The sequence below is a fragment of the Pelodiscus sinensis genome, chromosome 2, assembly GCF_049634645.1.
Source record: "Pelodiscus sinensis isolate JC-2024 chromosome 2, ASM4963464v1, whole genome shotgun sequence".
Classification (NCBI taxonomy): domain Eukaryota; kingdom Metazoa; phylum Chordata; order Testudines; family Trionychidae; genus Pelodiscus; species Pelodiscus sinensis.
Genome location: NC_134712.1, coordinates 156,669,043 through 156,684,368, shown reverse-complemented (window position 1 = coordinate 156,684,368; position 15,326 = coordinate 156,669,043). Strand labels below are relative to the sequence as shown.

The 15,326-nt window shown below is 41.6% G+C and overlaps 1 protein-coding gene across 2 annotated transcripts in view; it reads right to left on the bottom strand.

Moving 5' to 3' along the window:
- Nucleotides 1-2,871: 2,871 nt before the first annotated feature.
- The window catches only part of DDC (dopa decarboxylase), a 116,768-nt gene continuing 104,313 nt past the window's right edge, over nt 2,872-15,326 (bottom strand). For both annotated transcript variants that reach the window (XM_075921669.1, XM_025178093.2), the window contains exon 14: nt 2,872-8,707. In XM_075921669.1, the coding sequence (XP_075777784.1) occupies nt 8,501-8,707 (207 nt within the window). In that variant the 3' untranslated portion in view covers nt 2,872-8,500. The remainder of the gene's footprint in view (nt 8,708-15,326) is intronic.

Here is a 15,326-nt window from a genome sequence, read left to right as displayed (position 1 = left end):
TCCTGTGGCACCTTATAGACTAACAGATTTATTGGAGCATAAGCTTTTGTGGGCAAAGACTCACTTCGTCACATGCATGTAGTGGAAATTCCAGAGGCAGATATAAATATACAGGCATAAGAAAAGAGTTCTAATCAAGAGGAAGGCTAGAGGTAACAAGGTTAATTCAGTCAGGGAGGATGAGGCCCACTTCTAGCAGCTGCTGTGGAGGTGTAACACCAAGGGTATGTCTAGACTACATCCCTCTCTTGGCAGAGGGATGTAGATTAGGCACGTCGACATTGCAAATGAGGCAGGGATTTAAATATCCTGTGCCTAATTTGCATAAAAATGGCCACTGTGTTTTGCCAATTCAGCACTTTGTCGGCAAAAAGCAGCAGTCTAGAGGGGGATCTGTTGAGAAAGAAAGCCTTTTTGACAGATCCCTTGCAGGAGGCATAAGGGATCTGTCAAAAAAGGCTTTCTTTCTCGACAGATCCCCCTCTAGACTGCCGCTTTTTGCCGACAAAGTGCTGAGTCGGAAAAACATGGAAGCCATTTTAATGCAAATTAGGCACAGGACATTTAAATTCCTGCCTGATTTGCAATGTCGACGTGCCTAATCTGCATCCCTCTGCTGACAGAGGGATGCAGTCTAGACATACCCCCAAGGCTGTGTCTACATTGGCAAGATTTTGCGCAGAAGCAATTGCTTTTGCGCAAAATCCTGCCTCCTGTCTACACTGGCCGCGAGTATTTGCGCAAGAATACTGACGTTGTAATGTACAAAATCAGTGCTTCTTTGCGCAAATACTCTGACGCGCCCGCTCAGGGATAAGCCCTCTTGCGCAAGTATTCTTGCGCTAGAGGCCAGGTTAGACAGGCAATGTTAATTTCTTGTGTAAGAAAGCCCGATGGCTAAAATGGCCATCTGAGCTTTCTTGCGCAAGAGAGTGTCTACAATGGCACAGATGCTTTTGCACAAAAGCACTTCTTTTGTGCAAAAGCACATGCCAGTGTAGATGCTCTCTTGCGCAAATACTTTTAACTGAAAAACTTTTCAGTTAAAAGTATTTGCGCAAAATCATGCCAGTGTAGATGCAGCCCAAGAGAGGAGAAACTACTTTTGTAGTTGGCTAGCCATTCACAGTCTTTGTTTAATCCTAAACTGATAGTATCAAATTTGCAGATGAATTGTAGCTCTGCAGTTTGAAACTGAAGATGATGATGATAACCAGAAGGCTGCTTGCGTGTGTACTCAGTGATGTGTGCTGTTTCAACTTGTGCACTTAAGTCTCCACAGTAGACCTCAAGAAAGCCACCGAAGACTACAAATCAGATAAGGATCAAAGGTTCCCGGCCAGGTTTATTGTAAAGCAAAGTTCACTAATAGCTGTCAGTAGACTCTACAGATCCACTACGCAAATGTCATTCATAACAATGGAATGACTCAATCAGTAGGAGGTCCCATTGCCCCCCAATCATACAAAGAGTGTGCCTCCCCCCCTCCAACACACCATTTTATATATAGGTACAAACATGTTACACATCACTCCTGACATCAGGTTACCACCCTCTGACACTTTAGATACCACCCATCACTCTACCTTGTAGTTTGATTAGATCATCTCTATCCATCGTGCTGTCATTAGATCCTTTCCTGATCCTGGGTCTCTATCTGTGGTCTCTGTATCTGTGGGCAGTGTGTAAGTCATGTCCAAATTCATTAAGAGAGTGGTTTTTGTCAGGATTTTTCAGAATGGACTGAAGAAAGAGCTGCTGAAAATAAGTACATTAACTAACAGTGAAGCTGTCGCTGCTTAAGGCAGTGGGAAATTTGGCCTGTGGTGGGTTTACGGGTGCGAGCTCCTCGCGCCCCCCCTTTCGGTTTCCCACTTGGCTGAGGGGGCGGGGCTCCGCGTACCCTCCGCCTTTAGTCCGTTCAGATGGTCCCTATGCGGGTCTGTATGTGGTGCGTAAGTGGAGTGCAATCACCCCCCCGCTCTAGGCAGCGGGAGGGGCTCAGCGGACCCACCACCACAGCCCGCCCCGTGTCCGAGCGGCTGGGAGGGGTCCGGCCCAACACGGGCCCTGGGGTCCCTACCCCCTTTGTCTCGCCCAAGCTGGGCGTCCGTAAATACTGCGGCTTCGGGGGAGGGGCTTTACTTTAGGGGTGGGTGCGAAGGGAGTGGGGGACCCGGGCCCGCCCTCTCCTCTGAGTCCCAGCCCGGGGCCCTAAGTGGAATGTGGCGCCTAAAGGCAGCCCTCCACGGCAGACGGGGCCGGTGCCCTAAACCCATCTGCCCACGGGCGCCAGAACGGCCCCGCCCCGGGCTGCTTCCACTCCCCCTGCCGAGCGTGCCCCCGGTCACTCACCCCGTTGGAGGCGTCTGGTCCGTCCCAACGAGGCCCTCCAGCTGCCAACGCTGTCCTTCCTCGTAGCTCGGAGGCCCGGCGGCCGGGTACTCCGGAGCGCCAGGGTGGACTCCGGCGGGTTTCCCCCTGTCTCAGCGTCTGGCCGCCGCTTTTAACGTCCCCGGTGGCTGACGTCAGGGCTTTTAGCCCCGTCCCCCCGACGTCTTTCGGCCCGCGCCTCGCTGGCGACCCCCGCGGGGCTCCGCCCCCGGGCCGAACCGCGGCACCCTGGCTGGGCGTTGCTCCGCGGCCTGGCCCTGCCTCCGCCTCCCATGGTGTGCGTGCGCCCGTGCTGCCCGGCGCCTAAGTCCCTGGCGGCTGGATTCAGCGCCGCCGCCTCCTCCGGCCACCGCTTCCCTGGGACGGGGGGGGCCTCCCCCCCGCGGCTAGTGCGGACCCCGTCGGGTCCGTCACATGGCCCCTTAAACTATTTATGATATACATAAAATGGATTAATAACAAAAGTAGATAATGCAAATGGCTTCATTTTTGTTTATTAATATTATCAATAAACCCTGCATATTTGGTTAACAGGCTTCGAACACAGATTTCAAGTACAAGAGGCTTTATATCCATACTACAAAAGACATTGAGAATCTAAACATTTTCCAAGCAAAGTCAAGCAATGTCAGAAATTCTAGTTAGGCACTAACCATAATTTTTGTGATTTAGTGAGATTTTTTTCCCTCTTATCCCCAAGTTTTCAATTTATTTTGTTCTCACTTGTGCATTTCAGTTCCCATCTTTGACCATTTCAAATGTAAGACTGGTTTAGAACACCGTTATAGAAGACAAATGGGTAGCTGGACAGAAAATAATATTGGTAACACTCACAAAATATTGTACCTTTGCAGTTTACAACATAGAATAATAAATGATAAACAGAATCCAGTACTAAAAGCCAGAGGGGAACTGTAGTAATTTTTAATGCTGTCTCGTGTATTATATATTGATAATAATCAATGTTTAGAATGTATTATCAGTGATAAACATTTTAATCTGTGATCACAAGAATGTACATATTATACTAGATAAGAACATTCTGCAAGGGTATTCAAAATTGCTTAATTTTCTTTTTTTCTTTAAGTCAGGGGCTGCTGAGCCACAGGAAAATCAGTTGGGGGCTGCCCACAAGTGAGAAGCAGGGAAAAAACCCTCACTGTTGCCTCTGAATGAGGAGAAAGACACTCCCCACATTCCCCTCACACACCAGAGCTTGGGGAGCCCAGCCTAATAGATTTTGTGCTCTAGCCCCACAGGGAGGCAGTAGGGGGAATGGATCACCAGCGCGGGCTCCCCAATGATGGGGGGGAGGACTGTGAGCCTTGGGGCAGATCCAAGCAAACAGATGGCTGTATCTGGCCCCTGAGCCTGAGGTTTCCCACCCCTGATCTAGCAGCTTCCTTATATGCTCTGGAATTTGGATATTCTGCTAACGTGCTCTTATTAGGCTTCACAGTCATTAATTTTAAACAAGAATCAGCACAGATTGTTTTAGCTTGTGAACAAAAGGCACAATGGATCTGGGTTAACACACTGACCCAACATTAGTTTCTAGAAGCCATTTCACCCACAGATTCATTTTATAGCTATATAAGTAACACCATTCCTATGATTTTTCTTCTAATCACTTACTTTTCTCAAATGATGCTTTTGTTCTTGAATTGATTACATGGCTGAGTATTTTATTTTCAATGTAGCAATGTCAACACTTGAAGGCAACAAATATATCTTCCTTAACTTCCCACTCTCCCTTTCCAGGGAAAATAGGATGCAGAAAGGTGTGAAAAAACCTTTACTGTTTCCTTAGCAATTATAAAAGTCAAATCATCCATGCATTTAGAAGCAAGTAAATATGAAATACAGATTTTGTTGGTGCTAAATCAGGGGCAATGTAAATCTACAGACCTTTTATTTCTTTAATTTTTTAAAAAGCAATTAGAGCAAAATCTCATTAATTTTTTGCACATTTTTACTACATTTAGAATAATTTCAGACATAAAAGGCTATTCTTTTCCAAAATGATCACTTAGTGTTTGGATTATAATAGCATGGAAACAACTTTCTGGTAAACATTTGTTTCACAAAATTTCATTTTGTCAGAAATTTTCCTACCGGTTCTTCTAAAGTATTCCTTTCCATTAAGCATTTCCTATACAACTATTATGAAACAAGTTTTAATTTCTGTTCCAGAGTAATCCCTGAGAAATGCCATTGATTTCTGTGGAATTATCCTTGATATACAGTACTATCAATGAAATCAGAATCTGACTCTTCTCATCCTGCACAGAGCCGTTCATTTACATACTGCACACTAATATTTGTTCAGTTGGTGGAGAAACTGTAATTCTTCTCTGGTTGCCAGACATGAGTGTTTTTTAATGTGAATCCTTTCAAAAATTATTTCAGTATGGGAAACCTATTGGCTAGGAAGCCAGGAGACAAAATGTCTTCCTTTGTTTTGAGACAGAATAATTTTTTTAAATATTAAATCTTAAAAGGAGCAAAATGACAGCTAAAATCCTCAGCTTCACTCAAGTCTACTGATCATCTGTATGCAGTACACCACATTTTGTGCTTACATATATTCCTAACATTTCACTTGAACTCCATTTAAATCAATGAAGTTACTCTGAATTTATAATAGTGTAGCCAAGAGCAGTGTTTTCCACAGTGGCTGTCATCTGCTTGAAAGTTGTCTGGCTCTTCAGATTGATTTATCACATCTTGCTTCCTTGCTGTTGAAATCATTTTTTAAAAATGTCTAGATACAGGGAATCCTAGCTCCTTCGATATCCATTTATTCTTTTAGATTACCTTGGAAATGACAGTCTGGAATTTATATTTTAAATGCGACTTAGTAAGATCATTGGTTCTAGGCACCATTCTCTTCAGTATCTAAATTTTATTGGGTAACATAATGACAGAGTGCTTAAATTATACATTTCCTTCAGTCTGTGGGTTTATCAGAATCATTCGGACATATTTTCAACATGGAACTTGAATTATATTTATGGTCTACATTTTTTAAAGTAACATTTTATACTCCAAAGTTACTAAGGATGGAACAAAAACTGACTGATGCAACAATATATTTTCTTTGACTAAGGTGGGTACCGAAGGAACATTTTATGGTCACAGTTACACTGATATTACATCAAAGAGGTTTGTTACACATTACACCACAGAAATTCGCGGCGTTAAAGACCACTGAGTGCCATGTCATGCAACATAATTCACAGATCATTTTCCAAGTAAACCGTTTCCTCATAAAGGAATTTAGAAATACAGAGGAAATGTGAGGATTTAATGATAAGTGTCAGGTAGGCTATGTCTAGCCTGCAGGTTTCTTTCGGAAAAAGCTCTTCTGGAAGAGATCTTCTGAAAACGCTTCTTCCAAAAGAGAGCATTCACACTGCAAAAGCGCATCAAAAAAGCGATCTGCTTTTTCTAAAGATAGAGTCCATGGACGCTATCTCGCATTTAAGTTGTGATTATTATGGACGGAGTGGCCACCAGGGCTCCTGTGCTTTTTCCTGGAGGCCTCTTCTTTCCAAAATAAATAAATAAATAAAACCCCTCCTTCCCTTTCCACATACGCCTTTTTCCAAAAGACCTTTTAGAAAAGGCGTTCTTCCTTGTAGAAAGAGGTTTACCACTGTTGGGAAAACCCCTCTGTTCTTTTGATTTTTTTTTTTGAAAGAACACGATTGCAGTGTGGATATAAGTGACTTTTTTTTTGAAAACAGCCATTTTTCCGAAAGAAAACCTCTGTAGTGTAGACATAGCCGTAGTGCACAGATTACAATTATAGATTAAATCCTCACATAACATTTCAAGATGGATCATTATGGAACAGACTGATTTGTTTTAAATCAACATAAAATATAATCCAAAGAAAGCCCTATTCCCTTTTAATAATTAGTATTCAGTTAGTTGATGAACACTGCCTCAAAGGCACTATAGTAATTAATGCTCTCTTACATCTTCAGAGCAAGAGAATGCTTGAAGTTTATATTGCTGTAAGTGCAATATAGATTTAAGCAGGTTAGGCTCGAAAAGAAAAAGTGTTTGTCAATCTAACATCTGTTTTCAAAATTTAATTTTTTTCTTTTTAATGAACGAAAATAGCTTTGGTAGTAAACGTGCTTGATGTTTGAGAAATCCCAGAATAGTAGCATTAGGCTGGTACATGAGAAAATGAGAACAAAATTGATAAGGCTATTTTCATTGTCCAATTTTGACATGCACTTAAATGGTAGAGATGATAAAAATAAATTAATATATTAATTTTGCTGTTCAAAAATTCTCAAGTTTAAAATTATTTTATATATAATATCGCTCACTTAAAATATGTCTATCAATTTGTAAGAAATCCCTCAATGTAAAATTTATCAAATCAACAGAAACATTTAAAACATGACCACTGTAGGATGATTGGCAGCCCAAGCAAAGTGCAGGGAGAGAGTGAGCAAAGTGAGGAAGGGAGATGTACCTCCAAGGAGCAAATGAGAACAGGAAATGGAGTGCCTCGGGAAGGGGCCAAATCAACTCAGGCCTTGCAGATTCTCCTGTTCTCCAGGAGCAATGTTCTGCATATTGCTAATTCTGCATATTGCTAATTACCTCCACACCTTCTTTGGCCCAGTACCCTATTAGGTCAATTTTTTCTTTTAAGTGGAGTGGATTCTTAAATGTTCAAAGAATTACACTGTGGGAAGTGGTGGTATCTGGGGAAGGTAGGGCGAAGAAAGAGTCCATTTTCCCTTTGCTCTATGCAGGTAGTCGGGAGAACAAAACCCTTTACATTTAAACTGTTTTCATTATTTTAAGAATTGAGTTGGTTCTTCTATATGCCAAAAGGTTGGCACTTGATTCCAGTGCCAATACGCCTACAAACATTTTATTAGGGAATCAAATACAAATAAAATATGTGCATTCCTTAGTTTAAAAGTGTTTCTGCTTCCCTAGTTTCTTGCAGCACTAGTTAAGCAGATTGACGTTTATTGAGAGAATGTTTGCGAACAAACAGTACAAGCAGCACAGTATACATTTTGATACAAGTGTAGTTAAGTGAATAAGTACATCCGGGAGCCGGTTTGGGTTTAGGGTAAGGGGGAGTCTTGCACATGGAAGCCTGGTTGTATGGCCCGTGGCGAAGCGTTAGGCGTGGCCCGCGGATGGGGCCCGCTGGTGGAGCGCCCTCATCCTCTGGAATATCATTCAAGACCCTTCAGTGGGGGGAGCAGAGAATAAGTGGATTCCGCAGGACGGCGGGGCGGGGGGGGGGGGATTGGAGCATGGCTTATGGGGAGCCCGAAGAGAATAATGGGGAGTGTGTGGGGCCCCAGATGAAGTTGGGAAGTGGGGTGGTGAGGGGTTGTCCAGTGAATGGGTGGTTGGGTAGGGACGCTCATTCTGTAGCAGATCCAGTGGTTTAGGTGGGTTGAGGACTGGGTTTGAGAGGGTGAGCGTCCTCCCTAGTTACTTGCAGCACTAGTTAAGCAGATACTACACTGATGCAGGCCACATAAGTACCAATGTAGGCAGACAGAATTAGCAATATGCAGAAGATTGCATTTTAAGAGGGCAGCTGCCTTTTTTGAAGGAAAGCTAGGGGAATAGCCACAGTAAACTATTACATCAAGAGCTATTTGATTTTTCTAATTTCGCTCATGCTGCTGGCTCTCCCTTCTAGGAAAGCAGATGTCTCCAAGTGCCACTTGCAAAACAAATAAAATATGGTAACAAATAGAACTGTAACATGATAGTGCTCCTTGTTATAATAAGGTAAGTTTGGTCCTGTCTCCATAGGTAAGAACAAATAGAGTTAAAACTATGTTATAGAACTCCATACAACCCTGATTTTTACAGGACCATAATATCGCTTAGTAACGGGGCTACAGCACAACCACTAAGTCAAAATCATGGTATGATGCAGTCAGGAGACCATGTTACAACACAATTTGCTGACAGTAGTTTTGTTAGTGTAGATGGGCCATAGAATATCAATTGTCACATTCCCCACCCTCTACTCCCTTTCCCACTAAAGAAAACTTAGCAGCATGGAAAAAATCATTAACACCCCTCCTACCACCCCTAATCTTCACTGCTGCTGCTGTTGTGCTTTCAGAAGCTCAGTTGCTAGTGTTGAGATGTGCTTCCAGGCAACATGGATATGAACTGAATCCACTGTGCGGGAACAAATGGCAAAGCGTAGCACAAACTTTTCTCTGAGGTGACATGGAACCAGATGGATTTTCTTGGCATCATTTATGCTTTTAAGAAGTGCCTCGTTCAGTTCATTGGAGCCCTGAAAAAATTGTAAACCAATAAATATCAACTTTAAGTTTTGGTCCCACCAACCAGCACTGTCTACCTAACTATAACACCACCAGCGGCCTGCACCCACTATTTCTTCCCAGGATCCAAATTCCTCAGTCCTTTCTCATCGGGGTATGTCTGCACTGCACAGCTATTTTGAAGTAAGCTATTCTGGAATAGTTGTTCCGAAACAGCTTATTTCAAAATAGCACATCTACACTGCAGGAAAGCCTTAAAATTAGTCAGAGGCAGGCTTCCCTAATGTAGATATGCTATCTTGATTTAGAGCCCCAGGAGTCACTGGGGAAGAATAACTTAGAATGGCCCTGGTGAGGAGCTATTTCGAAATAGCAACTGTGGAGCGTCTACGCATGCCTTATTTCGAAATAGCTATTTAGAAAAGGCATTATTCCTTGCTGAATGAGGTTTACAGATTTTGGAATAAGCCATCCTTTATTTCAAAATTATTTTGAAATAATGGAATGGCTGTGTAGACACTCACATTGTTATTTCAAAATAATGCTAATTATCTTGAAATAACGGTGCAGTGTAGACGCACCCCAAAGGTTTGTCGGAATATAGTGGATCATGGGATAATTTTTGTTATTTTGTGAATTATGGACTCCAAATGGTTGAGAAGCAGTGGTATAGGGCACACAACTTTTGGCGGAGCCAGGGTCATCAGTATCTGCAACTTTATATGAAAATGTTATTTTAGCTACCTTTCCAATATTTTAAGAGCTAATCACAGACAATTGATAAGACATTTTGCAATGAAATATTAATACAAGTTGACCCTCCCTAGTCCAACATGGGACCTGACTGGTGCCAAACAAGAGAATTTGCCAACCATGTGAGGTCAATATCGTCAAGTAGCATTACCACACTTCCACTGTTTACTGGGTTCCTAGATGACATTTAGGAGTAAATTAGAGCTAAATAATAGTACAGAAGACTGGTGTCTGTAAACAAACTTTATGGGACCGCAGGAAACTTGGCCACACCCATGAAAAATGTACATCCAGCTCTCTAAAATAATGCCAGATACCAGATGTTGCCATACCAGAGAGTGCTGAACTAGAGAGGTTCGACCTATATTTGTGAATTAAATCCTACACTCCTTACTTGTTTGAACAGAAAGATAGGACTGAAGAAAGGGGGAGGCAACTGAGTTGAATTCATGCACGGCTTAAAGTGAAGGAATGAATCCCGCTTATATTAGCAGAAATCCTAAACTAAGCCTTTCTCAAGTTCTACACTGTTGGAGAACTTGTTCTTCCATATAGTTCTTCTACTAGTGATGGCCTGCAGCTTTGCCCCTCAAGTTTATGGGGTTTATGGTATATATTAAAGAGGTGGGAGAGTGTGTACATGGTGCTGGAGATTTCATACTGATTTGCAAGAGTGTTGGATAAGGGGTATGAGGCAAAGACAGGGTAGATGTATTTGGGGTATACTGTGTACAATGTGTGTGGTAGTTAGTCCAAGTAATCCACCATCTTTTCAGTCTTCACACGACCAAATAAATTGTTGCATGTAAATTAGCTGTAGAGTGAGGGTGATATTGAATGAATTTTCTTTCATATCACAATGGTCTAGAACTCGTCATGGTACAGATACATTATATTGCAGTGCATAGCTGCATTTAGTAAAGTAAAAATGTCTGAGAATTTAAAAGTTGGACAGTCGGAGACCACGAACCCCTGTCATGATTCAACCTAGTGATATTCTAAAGAAAAAGCCTTCAACCAACATATATCTGTTTCCATCATGTCAAATGACTCTACAGACATTCTAGGCTTCAGAGTAACAACACATAGACAAATGACAATGCTGGAACCTTCTGCAGATCATGTAATCAAACAGGCAGCTTTAGAAATGAGAGTAAATTAATTCTCCCAACTGTTACATAGGCAGTATCTACTATCTATAGATGGATAAACTGAGTCAGGGAGAATAAAATTATGCGCTGACAGTCATAGTGGGGGTGGGTGGGTGTCTAGACTATAGGGTTTCTTCGAAAAAAAAGTGGCCTTTTTTCAAAAAAACTTCCCCTGCATCTAGACTGCTGCCGCATTCTTTCGAAATTAAATCAAAAGAATGTGGCAGTTTTTTGGACCAAAGAAAACCTCATTTTACGAGGAAGAACGCTTTTTTTTGAAAGTGTTCTTTTGAAAAAAGGCATTCTTGAATGCAAACAGTTTTTTCGAAAGCGAGCATCCAGACTGCCGAGGTGCTCGCTTTTTCGAAAGAAGTGGTGCAATCTAGACGCTCTTTCGAAAGAGCCTTGTAGTCTAGACGCAGCCAGGGAGTCTACATAATGAAACATTAAATTATGCCCCCTTTCATTAAAGTGATACCTTGAAGTGATTTCTTTACTCTCCATTGCTAAGTGGTATGATTTCTTTTTGAGAGTGGCCAGTGTGGGGCCACTCCCAATTCCTAATGTCCCCAGTAGGGCTTTTGAGCGGCTTGAACCCCCCACTTGGATTCACCTAGAGTCATATTAATCTTTCTCCCAGGCCAACATCTCAAAAGGTCATCTTTATAAGTTAGGGGTTAGAATTGAAACAAAGTTTATTGATTTTCCAAAAGAGAAAGAAATTGTTTTAAATTGATCCTTTTAATTTAAAACAAAACAAAACATGTACTCTCATGTACAACCTATTCAGAGGGACCCATTCCTGAGAGTTTTTTCTCTATTAGCACTGCAGGATAAGACCAATGTACCTACTTTTCTAAGGGTGTGTCTAGACTACCTAGTTTTGTCGACAAAAGTGGACTTTTGTCGACAAAACTATACCAGCGTCTATACTACCGCTGAGTTCTGTCGACATAACGTCGACAGAACTCAGCAGTTTTGTCGACGCTGGTATACCTCATTTTACGAAGCATAACACCTTCTGTCGACAGAACTCTGTCGACAGAAGGTGTTATTGCCTGTAACACTGAGTCCAGACTACCGAGTTCTGTCAACAAAGCAGCTTGCTTTGTCGACAGAACTCAATGTGTCTGGACGCTCTTTGTCGACGGAAGTTTTGTCGACAGTATCTGTCGACAAAACTTCCGTTGACAAAATGCGGTAGTCTAGACATACCCTTTGTCTTTTTATCATGTCATTTTAGGGGAATCTACCTAACTCTTATAGCAGCAGGCTGGAAGTGACACTTGAGCCGCGCTGCCCCTTAGAACATATGCTATTGCTCTTTGAGTACTGTACACAGTTTGCAGAACTTTTTCAGGGTAGCCCTGGTTAATCTCAAATGTTGGTAGTTATTCTTCACCAATACGTCTGAGGTAATGCAACAATGCCTCAGTCGCTTCCGTTATACTACCCAATAAATAGGTGAAAGAGGTTTACATGGTAGGAAAATATTGCTGGTGTCAGAGCACTGCATCAAGCAGTTCAGAAATGCACTTAATCAACCTGCAAAGCTTTCAGCAGATTTGCAATAGAACATAACGAATTTAGTACACAAGTCTGATGGGACCTGTAATCCTAACTCCCTTAGGTACTTTTGATAACCTTCCCTTTAGAATACACACTATTGTTCTTTCAGTACTATACACAGTAGAATGCCTATCTTGTCCTTATGGAAACAAAAAGGTCTGAAGGCAATTGACAGCTTCCTTACTGTCATGTGTGGGAAATGATTTTTTTCTATACACCCTTTAATATGTCACAATATAAATGGTCCCAAATCAAAATCCTGAATGTAATTTATCCTGTACTTTAACTCTTGGAAGGCCCTTATCTCTATAAAAAATCGCCATGAAACTTCAACTATGTTTTGACCACTGCTCACCATGACAATGAACCACACACACTGAATCTTGTGTTGGTGAGCTTTTGTCCTGAACGCTTTGATAGTGACAGTGAAATATACATCTCTTTGGTCTGGTTGATAATCCATCATAAATCTGATGATCCTTTCAGTCTATATTAAACATGTAGTTCAACAGCACAGAAGTAACATTTAGGTGCAGTTATTTCAGGTTAAGCTACTGCTTACTGGAAAAATAGTTGTGCACATCTTTCTTCTCTTATATTCCCACAGAAGCACTTAGGGGCTGCTTTGACGCTCCGGTGTCACATCAAATTGAAGTTAGTGATGACTAGTCCCATCCCAGAGCTTTGGGAGGCAAGTAGTCAGCTCTGGACAAGCATGTCAGTTTTAAAAATACACTGTTCTTCCTGCTCCTTAGAGAAATTACCAACTTTTCTCATAATAATCTGCAGTCATGACAAACAGACCAAAAATTACCCCAAAATCGACCCATTAGCCCTCAGTTTTGTCTTTGGCCTTTAGATCACATATCACTTACTAGGCATTACTAGCACATCTGCTCAACAATGTGAAAGGAAAAGTGCAGAGAATTAAGAGTTTTAATTAAGTGAGACAGTGAACAAAAAGTTGAATAAAAACAAAAGTGTACAAATATTTATTCAGTATCTCTAGATATTGCATCAAGTTTTCTTCCCAAGTATACTGCTTTTATGCATTATCTTCTTATCCCTGTGTTGCAAGCAATACAGAAGAACTGTGGATGCATTAGATCTAAAGGAGATTTACTGAATAAATATTAAACTTGATTTTTTTAAATGATTCAGAGAGCAAGGCCACAGACACAACAGTAGGCATCTGTTAATGCAAAAGGTTTGTGCAAAAATGGTAAAATCCAAAAAGAGAGGGAAAGGGACATGAAGGCATTTCTGTCTTCAGGTTGCTAAAGAATCTAGTGTTGCTAGAGCCAAGACTACATTCTGCATAGTATCAAGGACATTCAGCATCTGCCCACTATTTCATAATTGTTTGTCATGAGGGTCTTACACCTTCCTTTGAGGCATTAGGGACAGGAGACTGGACTTAAATGGATCATTGGTCTGATCAAATATGACAATTCCTTTGTTGCCATGCTCCATTTCACCAGGAATGCTCTTTGAAAGTACAGAAAGCACTAACAGCTGTCACAAGCCCTACAAAAATCTCTGTGTCTGCTTGTTCCATGTGAGAAAATAGATCTAAAAATATTTTTCATGTCAGCAATAACATCCACATGCTCAAAACCTTCCATCAAGCTTTTGGGGAAAATGGTATTCAGAACTGTTAAGAGGCCTATTCTAATTACAGAAAAAACCAACAATACATGTTGCAGCTGTTCTGTCAGTGGGGAGACAGGGTGTCCTTTTCTATTGACAGCAGGAACACAAAACAAACTACTTTACTACCCTGGCTCAGTCCAGCTTTCACTGAAACACTCCTGGGTTAGACATTCATCTTGACTCCTCAACCAGCAGCATTAGACCCAGGTAACTGGGACAATTGAGAATCTGGAAAGGAGTGTCAGCAAAAATCCCATCATGTCATCAAAAGAAGCCTGGATTTGCTTAAAAGTCTTAAGAAAAGCTAACGGCACATTTAAGTGCTCTTAAAAAGAATCTTAGTGTTGTTTAGGTTCAGCATTCCAGTTCCATAGTTAGTTAACACTGGATTGAGTTTTGCATTTGAAACAGGGATTTGGTCTTTTTTACGATGTCTGAAGAACACTATGTATCCTCCCCAACGTACAGAATTTACTCTGTACAGCAGATGTACAGCATTTACTCTGAGTATAGAATTAATTTTGTGTGTTTACAAGTAAATCTGCTAATTGATTTATGAATAACAATAGTTTAAAATAGGCCTTTTTAAGAAATTTAACACTCAGATTTTGTTTTTGAATGATATTAATAGAACAATGCAGACTCTTTAAACTTTACATATAGTTAAAATTCATTGTGCATAAGCTACATTTGAATAAATTAGGTTGTAATTAAGCTACGTTATTTACTACTTTGTAGCTTATTATAATTATATAGAGTATAAACAGTTCTGGTCAACAGCTATGGTCATTCTGAAGTGATGTTACTATGGTCTCAGACTTAACAAATCATCAGTCTTCTTCCCCATCTGATTTGCATGACATTAGCTCCCCAACTCAAGCCTCTTCCCAATGCTGTTCTACTCAATAGTGCTGTTCTACTCAATACCGGACTCCCTTGAACATAACCTTATTCCCACCTATCTCTCATCTTTCATGCATATCCCTGGTTTTCTTTCCTTCTACCCTCCACCATCCGAGCTTCACCCCTCCACTCCAGGCTTCCCTGTGTCCCCTCTGCCATCTGAGCTCAACCTTTTACCCCCAGCCCACCTTAAGTCCCCTCCTCTATCCGAGCCCTACCCCAACCCCCTGGCTGCAACAGGTCCCCTCTGCCATCCAAGCCCCAACTCCCCAGGCCGTGAAGGGTCCCCTCTGCCATCTGAGACCCCACACCCTCAGCCTGCTCCTGCCGCCTTTCCCCCAGCCAGACACCTATCCCTAGCCTGCTTCTGCACCCTCCCCCTTGGCCAGACACTTACTCCATGAGAGAGGGGTGTTGGCAAGCATAGTGAGCAGGGGGCGCAGCCCCCTAGTATGTTTTAAAAATATTGTAAAGGATTTTTTTTAATGTCCTGTATCCTGAATATCTAAGCCAACTGCAAGTTAAAGACCAGATTCACCAATGTATTCTGGCTCATATGTGCTGATCTGGTGATGCAAAGCAACTATAAGCCTAACTTAAT